Source organism: Dendrobium catenatum, unplaced genomic scaffold (assembly GCF_001605985.2).
Source record: "Dendrobium catenatum unplaced genomic scaffold, ASM160598v2 fragScaff_scaffold_392, whole genome shotgun sequence".
Taxonomy (NCBI): domain Eukaryota; kingdom Viridiplantae; phylum Streptophyta; class Magnoliopsida; order Asparagales; family Orchidaceae; genus Dendrobium; species Dendrobium catenatum.
Window position 1 is genome coordinate 14,245 of NW_021318854.1, and position 11,029 is coordinate 25,273.

General features: G+C 33.8%; 1 protein-coding gene across 3 annotated transcripts; it reads left to right on the forward strand.

Annotated features, from left to right (window-relative positions):
- The first annotated feature begins 831 nt into the window (after window positions 1–831).
- LOC110093611 (2-oxoglutarate and iron-dependent oxygenase JMJD4) lies at window positions 832–10,762 on the forward strand. 3 transcript variants are annotated; one of them, XM_028694113.1, is made up of 7 exons: window positions 832–1,104; window positions 4,851–5,021; window positions 5,817–5,979; window positions 6,143–6,260; window positions 7,828–7,897; window positions 9,753–9,787; window positions 10,383–10,762. In XM_028694113.1, the coding sequence occupies exons 1-7, from the start codon at window positions 853–855 to the stop codon at window positions 10,465–10,467; spliced, it is 894 nt and encodes a 297-aa protein (XP_028549946.1). In that variant the 5' UTR covers window positions 832–852; the 3' UTR covers window positions 10,468–10,762. The 3 variants fall into 3 exon arrangements, with proteins under 3 accessions (XP_028549946.1, XP_020674205.2, XP_020674208.2); XM_020818546.2 differs by lacking the exon at window positions 9,753–9,787; XM_020818549.2 differs by lacking the exons at window positions 7,828–7,897; window positions 9,753–9,787.
- The last annotated feature ends 267 nt before the right edge of the window (window positions 10,763–11,029 follow it).

Consider the following 11,029-nt stretch of genomic DNA (forward strand, 5'->3'; position numbering starts at 1 on the left):
AGATTTCCAACGGACCACCAATTAAAGCTCGGACTTCCGCTGGACCATTGCTTAATATCAGACTTTCGCCATACCACCAACTAACACTTGGACTTCCACCAGACCACTGACTGACGTGTAGAATTTCGTCGAACCACTACTTGATGTTGGACTTTCACCGGATCACCAAATAACATCAAACTTCTACTGGACCACCAACTGATGCCTGAGTTTCTGTAAGACCATCACTTTATGCCGTCTTCCATCGGACCACCAACTGACGCTCGAACTTCCATCGGACCACTGACTAACATTTGGACTTCTGCTAATCCACCACCTGACGCCGGACTTCCATTGGACCACCAACTGAAGCCGGACTTTCGCCCGACCAAACATCGTTAGGCCTACGCCCGACCTCTGTTTGTCACTAGATTTCAACCAGACAATTGATTATTGTAATCTGATCGCTCTCAATGACGATTTAGTCAACTGCAACATACTCAAACACTAGTGGAATTGTTTCAACTGGGTGTGACCCCGTAGTTTTTCCCCTTTTCAAGATTTTCTAAGTAAGAAATCTTGTGTTATTTGTTTGTGTGCTGGATATTCGTACAATGCTAAGACATAAACTTTTGACTTTACCTCCACGTATATTCTAGTCCGCATCAATTCTATTTTAAGATAAAAAAAATGAACAAAATAGGATTATTCTAATTTATTTTACAAATTAAAAATATATATTTATATCATCATTAATAAAATTCGGAAAAAAAAACCTGCTTATAAATATTGGAAGTGAAACCATTAATCTAAAATAAATATCTAAATTTTAATGGTGGTATCTTAAACTAAATCAACTATATATGCACTATCATGTTGCAATGTTGCATGGGTGTCAAGAGTCAAGACACGATTTGCGTTATGGAGATTGGAGCGAAGGTGGAGAGAGTGGACGGGCGGAAGCTTGGTTACGCGGATTTCGTCGATCGATATCTCAAGAATAATCTCCCCGTGGTTCTTACGGACCTTATGGATGGATGGCAGGCCTGCACTGATTGGGTCACTGCCGATGGCCGACCAAATATCCGCTTCTTCGCTGACCATTTCGGCAAATCCATGGTTCAGGTGATACTCTTCTCAGTTACCCTCTGGAAAGAGGCTGCCTTTTTATTTATCTTCCCACGGAGTTTTGAGTCGTAGGTTGTCTTAGTTTTTATTAATTAGGGTTTTCACTTTTTATATTTGGGGAGGGTGCCGGTCTTGATGGGTTTGAGGAACAAGGGGAAATGTTTAGGCAAGGAGTTAAGAGGATAAAACGATGAATTCCTTAGCCGTGTAAAACGGCATCACCCAGCTAACGGTTAGCTAGGCAATGGGGATGGCCGAAACGTCAAGGAGGCAACGGGAGCTTTCCATTCATTGGAATAATGGGTTTTACAAGCCTTCTTGATCTACTTATAGAATGAGCCATAAACCCGAAGGTTGATTTCCCTATAGAGCAATTCACATTTCAGGGCTGAAAAATGACAAATGTTAAAACAAAAAATAAAATGACATAATTAAACACAGACAATCATATAAATAAAAGCAAACTAATACTAGACTAAAAGTAAAATTCAATTACTCAATTTGGTCTTGTTCTGAGATGATGATGCCTTGAAGCTCTAGGGTTGTTGTGTTTACCATCATTATCTACCCATGCCATTAAAGACAATGAATGGTGATATCTTTTATTTTATTCCTTGAGAGTTTAGACAATTTTCTTATTTTTGGAGCTTATTTTTTATGTCAAAAATGCTAGAGTCATAAATGCGTTAGCACAATAATTAGGGGTGTCAATTTTTGACACGACACGAAACACGACCCGAACCCGACCCGGAAAAATCCGGGTTCGGGTCAACCCAACCCCGAAACGGGTCGGGTTCGGGTTGAAGAAATCAACCCGTTTTAAAAATCGGGTCGGGTTCGGGTTGACACGGAAACACGAAATTGACCCGAAAGTGACACGAAAAATCATTTTTGTGGTTCTAGTTTACCAAACTGTTGAACTATTTCTAGTTTTAAAAAACTGGTCAGTTCAATTATCTTCTTTATATAATTAAATAAAGTATTTTAATAAATTGAATTTAAAATGATAAATTTAATAATTTAAATATAATATATTTTAATTTAAAAATCAATTTTAAAATTTTGTAATAATCATTTGTCAAACAAGCTTCAACTAAGCTTATTTACATGGCCCCACCATCCATGTGACTTGTTAACTTCTTCAAACCAAAAAAGTTATATAAACAATACTAAAGTAAAGTATCCAAATGATGCAAGACTAAATAATAACTAAAGTGAAATTCTTAGGTTCAAAATACATAAACTACATATTTTTAATTAATTTTTGTAATGTATTAATATTTTTTTTAGTTAGTAATATTTAATTTTTATCTATTTAGTTATTTAATTATATAATATTAGAAGCCAAAATTTTATTTAATTTTAATTATAAATGATGTAGTATAAATGTAATTTTATAATGTAAATCTTGTATATAATCTATAGGTGTAAATTATATCCAACTATATAACATAAATTACTAATTTTTTATATTAAATTTATAAATTTATATGTGAATGAAATTTATAAATGAGAATTAAAATTAATGATTGAGGACATTTAAATTTAAAATTACATAATATATTATTTGAGTATGAATTTATTTAGTTTTTAGTCACAAATTTATATTATTTCATAATCATCATATCATTTTCTCATTGTTTAGATATCATTTAAATAAATTAATATTTATTACATCATTCGGTTCGACCTTGATTCATCCTCGATCGAACCATTGAATCTTAAACCTCTCTCTTTTCCGGGTCTATCTACGGTCCGACTTTCACAACCTTGAGTACAAATCCTTCACTTGAATATCTGGATTCATAAAACACATTCTATTGGCACACAAACTATCTCCTGTCGGCTTCATAACACATAAGGCAAGTGTAAAACATATGGTCTCAACAGATAAATCGGAACAAAATATGTTGAAAACAAAATTGCAGTGCAAGGAAAAGAAACAAATGAAACTAAGAACACTACTGAAGTGGGAAAGAAACTACTGTAATAAAAACACTAGTGTCGGGTTTAGTAAGTGTCAGAGAGTAAACATTTCTAGTGAACAACTGAAAACAGAAGTCTAGTGTCATACTATTAAACAACAACAAACCAAAGTACATGCAGTCCAATCTATGATAAACAAAACAAGCAGGCTACTTCCAAAGGGATGTAGTAAGTCTTAAAAATTTTCGGGCAACTTCTAAGTGAAGCAGTAAGACTCATACGCTAGGAAAACTTTTAAGTGAACTACCTTAAACCCAAAACATACAGTCAACTTCTAAGGTAAGTTGTAAGACTAATCCAAACCAAATTTGCGGGCTACTCAGCTTATAGGGCTAGATTGTAAGACCCACCTTCATGCTACTTATAAATACAAAAGCAGTAAGACCTACCAAAATAGTCAGGTATCTTCTAAGGGAAGTTGTAAGAGCTACTGTTAGAAAAACTTATATAAGAAGTGAACCAAACCAACATACGAACAACTTTCAATGAAAGCCATAAGTCCTGACCCAAATTCAAATCTTTAGGCTACTTTCAATGAAATCCATAAGCCCTAGTATCTAAAACTAAACCCGCAGGCAACTTTCAATGAAAAATGTAAGTCCCAATCCAAATCCAAATCTTTGGGCTATTTTCTATGAAAGTTGTAAGCCCTGGACTAAAACTAAACCTATGGACAACTTTCAATGAAAGACATAAGTCCAAACCCAAATTCAAATCTCCAGGTTACTTTCAATGAAAGCCGTAAGCCCTGGACTAGAATTAAACCTACAGGCTACTTTCAATAAAAGCTGTAAGAACTATTTCTAAACCAATCGGGTTACTTCCAATAGAAGTCGTAAGCCCTGAACCAATTCAAACAACTGGGTAACTTCTAAATGAAGTTATAAATCCCAAACTAAATCAACTACTGGGTATTCTAATAGATGTAAGCATCGAACCTCCATTAAGCTATAACCTACATCTAACCATTTCAGTTTACTTGAGATCCTTGAGAGTATGTAATCCATTGCTGTTAATCAGTTTCCCTGGACACTACGATCAACGATCGCTAGTGTTGGTAGATTGAAACCTACGGTATACCCGGGACGTCGGAATCATGAATCTTGATCAAGTTTACCTCCATTTCCCCTACAACTGAGACTACCTTAAGTTTTTAATCCTTAATCGAGAGTTTTCTCTTACGCAGTAAGAGGGGTAATTAATTATGAGGGCTTGCGCTCGAAGTAGGATCCATATCTAACCAAACCCTGATACTAACCTCAGGGACAATCTGGTTAGCTATAATCTGCCTTTATGATAATGAAATTCTATGTCTGCAAAGCGGGATTTATGCAGACATGTCACCTTTTTTCTTGAGCCAACACTTATCAATTTTTTATTTATTTCTAGCTATTGAAACTGGGTTTGTGTTTGTACGTGATGGGGTAGTATGGGGGGACTTTGATGTCTTGATCTAATGTCTGAGCGAATGCCTGAGCTGTAGCACACCTTTCTACCATATTAAATGCTCCCCCTATTTCCAATAGACATTTGTTTGCTTCCAGCTGGATTTTCGTAATTTATGGATTTTTTTTTTTGTTTCTCTTTGGAATTGTAATTATGTTATTTGTTTTATAGAATTTTGTTAAACTGAATCTCTTGCCTTGCATACCTATATGGTTATATTCAAGTCCGTTTTGGTTGATTTTTCGGCTAATGACAATTTTTCCTTTTGCAATGAGCATCTTTTGCATGAATTTTATTCTACGTTGTTTCAGGTTGCAGATTGCTGTAAAAGAGTTTTCACAGATCAGAAAAGGGTCGAGATGTCTGTCTCTGAGTACACCGACTATTGGCTCAGTATTTCTTCTACTAAGTGTAATAAAGTTGCAAACAGCAATGGTGGCACTGAATCTTTGTTGTACCTGAAGGACTGGCATTTTGTCAAAGTAGGTTGCAAGTAGCCTCTTATTTCACTTGCTCATAATGTTCAATTGTGTCTCAATTCAGTTGTAATTGCGGAAATGATAAATATGTGCAAGCTAATCTTTAAAGTAGGTGCAGCAGAAGGTTTATAAGTTGTTGAATAAAGATGCTATCTTAATAAACATTTGACGTATCTTTGGAACTCTTTTTCTCTTGACATGGAAAATATCCTTGAAGATTTTATCCTACATGGAAGAATATCCATGCATATGTAATGTGGATGTCTTTATTTGATTTTTCAAGAAATATTTTCTTATCTAACTTTATTGGTTCAGTATGAGGGATTCAGGGAATGTTCTGTACTCAATATCTCTATTTTTATTTTGGGATGCAGAGGAGGAAGAGGTTGCGGCTGAATTTCTAAATATTCTTAAAATATCCTGTTCTCTTTCAATTTTTATCCTAGAAGGTTTTTTAAATGTTTTACCGTTATGATGGTTTCTCAGAGTTATACTGCTCCGCTTTCCATGTGTAAAAGTTGTTAATGAAGACCTTGAATAGTTGATAAATACCTAAAAAGTTATTTTTAAGGTTATTTGATCCAATCCCTGCATCAAATTTGTTCTAAATATTCTGAAACTATCCTGTTCTCTTTCAATTGGTTTTATCTTTGGTTACCATATTCTTAAAGTTTTTCTGATTCTTGAGCTACTTAAAGGAATTGTGTTAATAAAAACCACTTTTGGGCAAGATGTCAGATGAATAGTGTATTTTTGCTCAATCCTGTTTGCTGCCTCTTTTCACTATCTTAATTTCAGGAGTATCCTGATTATATCGCCTACACGACTCCATCTTTTTTTGTTGATGATTGGCTCAATCTTTACCTTGATAGTCACCGCTTGCATCGTGATTCAGACATTACTCAAGATAAAAATGAAACAAATTGTGCTGATTACCGATTTGTTTACATAGGAGTTAAAGGTATATTCAATGCACAACCATTTTTCTGTCATTTATTATACTCAACTATTTATTGTGATGATTTTTTGATCATCTTACTTTCTACTTGTTTTCTATAACTCTAGTTCCATTATGTGGTACCATCTGTTGATTTATTACCATTAACGGTTTTCCGGCTTCTTAGGTACTTGGACCCCACTTCATGCTGATGTTTTCAGGTCGTATAGCTGGTCTGCTAATGTATGTGGGAAAAAACTGTGGTTTTTGTTACCACCTTCACAGTGTCACCTTATCTTTGATAGGTAACTTGGCATGAAAATTAAGTGCTTGAAGACTTAATTCTAGAGCTGTTGCTGTCTCTGCATTGCATATTAAGTTTCATCATCATGACTTTATGATTTAATTGGGCTTTCCTGCTCATCCATTTTTTGGTTAGCTGGAGGAAACATTGTCCACACTCGCAAAACTTTTGATATCCTTGACATTTATGGATCTTTTAAGAACAAAACACTAGTGTGATGGTACCTTTTTTCCGCTATTATGGGAATGAATTTAGGGTTCTATGAACTTATATGATGTAAGATGAGCAAGCCTATTGCTATTACTGCCAGAAGACAAGCCATTTTAGGAATATTTTTAGCATTTTAGGATGGTTATTTCTACGACGTTTATGATAGAAAATCAAGTATTTACACACAATCATATTGTCAATGGCAACTAGTGCGCCATAACACAAAAGTTCCCTGAAGTAATTGCATATTGCACATGGCGTTGCATGCTCTGGTTTAAACATAGTGCAAAATATTGAATAAATATAGATATATTTCACTAAATATATATGAGCGTTTATGAAAGACAACTAGATTGAAAAATGAATTATCATAGTAATGAAAATAACTAAATTTATAAATAGAAGTACCAATTTTATAATTTTAAATGTTAATGCTTAAGCTCAAGTGCTTAACACTCAAAATTCAAGACATCATAATATTTTTGTACATAATGAATGAAACTAATGAATTAAACAAGAAAAAACTATGTTAACAAAATCTTTAAAAAGTATAAAAATGATTTTTTTTGTTAAATCAAAAGAGATAAATGAATATAATTTATTATACATCTACATGGAACCATCCACATGTAAACAACCACAACCACTTTTCTGTCTATTTGCTATCATGCCAACCATATTGTTTATGAGAAATGATAAATACAAGAGTTGAGTGTCTGTCAAACCTGAGAGCAAATGAATAGGAGCATTGCATATTTGTTCAGACCGCCCATGTGTAGAAGAGCATCATTGAGTGTTACTTGGGATTGGAGCCTTTTTCTAGAGTCAAAGTCGTCGCCTGGAGTTTCAAGTCATCACTTGGAGTCAAAGGCTTTCCTGGCATCGAAGTCACTGCAGTTACTTGGAGTCATTATTGTAGCTTGGAGTTGAAGCCATCTTCATTGCCATCATTTAGAGTAGAAGCAATCACATTTTCACTTGAAGTCCTGCTTTGGCTTAGGATTTGGTGGATGCCTCGTGTTATTTACTCTTGGAAAGTCTTATAAAAAAATAAAATTAATAAAAACTAAAATTAAATAATATTAATATTAATTTTAAGTAATAAATTAGAGAAATAATAATAGCGTGTGCCATTCGGGCAATAAACTTTGCATTACTTCTCATCAATTGCATATAGAGCACGTTATTTTACATCACGTGTGTTACAACACAAATTGTACGGGGGTACGTCTCGCCAAAGATAAGGGCAGTATCGCACAATATTGACATGTATGCACACAATAATCAAATTTATTTGTACTATGAATGTGTGCTTTCTTACTTAATGACAACACAAATTTTTATATTTATCATTGCAGGTACCAAAAGAGTTCAGTCTATGATGTTTATGCTGATATCTCTGAAAAGAAGTTTCCTGGCTTTAAAAAGGTAACTGATTGGATATTTATAAGAGAAAATGATCAAAATGGTCTCTTGACTATTTCATCAAGAGCCTCAAGTCCTTCAAGTCGTAAACGATTGTTTTCTTTTTTGGTGAGTTCGTATTGTATAGCAATATGAAGTGACAGTAATTCCACTTTGAGAGGTAATATTCTTCTGTTCCGAAAATCAATGAATATGGAGTAACATGTGTAGTAGTCTTATAGGTAGTGCGATATGCCCACAAGGCTTTTGTCAGTTTATCATGCCATTCTCTCTTATTTTTAGAAAAAAGAATTTCTTAATCAATTTTACCAAAGTTATAATACCCAAAATTTTGGTCCAAAAAGGTAAACATACAAATTTCTCCTATATTCTCTCACATATAGAAAGTATCAAAAATATTTTCATCAAATTTGATATTGAATTTTGAGTAATTTTGGTATCAATATTATCTTAAATGTCTATGAATAGGTATCTTTTAAATAACTGTTTAGTATTATAGTTAATATTATAGTTAATGAATAACAATTAATTGACATCAATTTATTAATTGTTACTGTAGTCTCCACTAATCTTGACATGCATGGGCTGGATGGAGATCAGATGGCTAGAATGTTAGTGGAATTGTAGTGGAAAATGCACTATCTTATAATAATATTATATATTACAGTAAAGCACTAGTAGACCTATAAGTCCCCTTCATTACTTTCATTTGCCCATCACCTGGAATTGAAGCAGCGTGCAAGCAAGCTGAGTAATAGTAGAGGATTCGACTGCTGGAAGTTGGAGAAACCAAGTGCTGAATCTACGATTAGTGATGGAGAAGTTGCAGTTCAAGAACGCATAAATTGTGGATTTCTGTCACTCTTTTTGAATGCTGAATGTGGAAATCAGTAAGGATAATGGAGGAAAAGCTAAATGCATGTAAGGGTATTGTTGTTTGCTGAAAGTAAGTAATAGTTACTGCTACGATTTGCTGAAATAAAGGGGTTGTTGAAATTGGTTTGCTAAATATAGTACAGAAAGAGAAGTAAAGGTGTTGTGTTGAATGAGGAAGTTTAGTGAAGGTTGTTTACAAAAGGAAAAGAAGAAAGAATCGGGATACCGAGGTGAGATACCCAAACAAGGTTATAAGAATTAATAAATGTTTTATTATCGCACTCCATCTTCATTATGTTTATGATCACATGTATTCTAGTTTATTTTGATTATTTGAATGAATATGGTTGTTTATGTATAAATTTGTTTATGTAAAGGATAATCTTTAGCAATGTAAATGATTTAGTAAGCATAGAAGGGTAAATATTCATAAAGCGCAACTAAAGCGCAACTAAAGTGCAAGCAAAGGGCACCTAAAGCGCACCTAAAGGGAAGCTAAAGGGTAACTGAAGAGCAGCTAAAGCGCAACTATATCATCAAAAGCATATGTCATTAGCTCTAAAAAGTATGACTATATGAAAAATGAAATAAGTTACATATGGGGGATAGGCCCGCACAAGTAAAGGCGAAATACCTGATGAGGTAAGCCTACACTCTTAATTCTAGAAGTTGAGAAATTTGACTCAACCCTGAATGAGAGAACAACTTCCATTCTAAAAGTTGGGAAATTAGACCCAACCTTGAATTGGAAAGTTGAATGGTGTAAAAGCTTAAAGCCATTCTATAACTTATTTAAAGATGTGGAATAGTTTTGGTAAGATAAATAATACTGCTAGGCACTTTCAGGCTCAATATGACATTTCAATATGTGTTTTAATTATGTTAGCATAGTTATGGTATTTCTTAATGGTTCATTATTATTTCTTATAACTTGCTTGCGTATTTCATTGAGTCAAGCTCATTAGCAGTGGTTGTACTGCAGGAAAGGGGAAGGAGCCCTTGGGACAATAAAAAGAGGTGACCGTTCTTTTGATATAAGTATGTTTTGGGGTGCAAGTGATCTAAAACGAGATCTGAATGCTAGATGTAAAGACTTTTGAGAATGTGAATGAATTTTAAAAGTTTTAGAAGAGCTCTGTATTTGTTTTAATTATGTTGAGGTTCAATAAGGTATATTACATGCTTCCTATTGTTAAGTGTGGAGTTTGATACGTTGAAATCTTTCTCTGTTATACTCCAGTTCGTGGTAGAGGGTGAGTCAAACTGGGGTGTGACAAAAGTTTTGTTAAATGCTTCGGTCAAACCATTAGTTCTTGGATTGTATAGTGAAGAATAGTGCCAGTCTATTTTATGTCGTTTGACAAAAATAGTTAAAGGATTATTTTGGTCCCTTACTCCTTAAATAGAAACCAAAATAGTCCCACCGTGGAATTGTTTTGATTCTTTTTTAAAGACTTGGGGCCAAAATGATCATTTAATATAATTGGGGACCATTTTGATCTTTTATAAAAAGTGAAGGTACAATTTTGATCTTTTTCTCATATCTATAAACTGTCAGATTTACTTTTTTTGACGTCTTTTTCTAAATATGACTCGTTTTTTTCTTAACCAGGCTGTTTGGTGGGAATGCACTCAAGAACAGAATGAGATTATCTTTGTTCCAAGTGGGTGGTATCATCAGGTCCATAATTTGGTGAGAACTACAATCTTGCTTAAAACAAACATACTGTGAAATTTTCTCTCTGCAAGTTGCCTTTTCCCACTTTAAATGAAAAGTCATAATTATGTATTCATTTGCAAGAAGTGCTTTAGCGTATTTCATTTTATATACCATTTGAATGCATGTATGGTTGATACAAATGCAAACAACCCAGAATGAATGTAAATTGTACATTAAATTGAATGCAAAAATGATATCTTCATTCATATTAAGACTCTCTTGTACTATTGAAGCAAAAACAAAATGAAATATACATGCATAATGAGATGTGAGAGAGATGGAGTTCATAAGGAGCATGCATGTGTATATTGTATTGTTACTCTCTTGTATCATTGAAGCTGCTACAAAATGAAATCCCCATGTGCCTATGGGATAGGTGCCCATAGGCGCATGTTGACATTATAGCTAATAGTATGTTTGGGACAGCTAAAACTATCTATAAAATTAGAAGTAAAACTGTTACGGCAAAAAACAAAGTTTTTGAAAGCTAGTGTGGGTATTATAATTTTTTTCTCCTAAAAAAGTTGGATGGAAGCTTT

Excerpts from the sequence above, each read along its gene's own strand:
- LOC110093611 (XM_028694113.1), top strand. The coding sequence starts at position 853 with ATGTTGCAATGTTGCATGGGTGTCAAGAGTCAAGACACGATTTGCGTT. Across the intron at positions 5,980-6,142 it reads TGTTTACATAGGAGTTAAAG|GTACTTGGACCCCACTTCAT; the intron begins GTATATTCAATG and ends CCGGCTTCTTAG. Across the intron at positions 9,788-10,382 it reads CCTTGGGACAATAAAAAGAG|GCTGTTTGGTGGGAATGCAC; the intron begins GTGACCGTTCTT and ends TTTCTTAACCAG.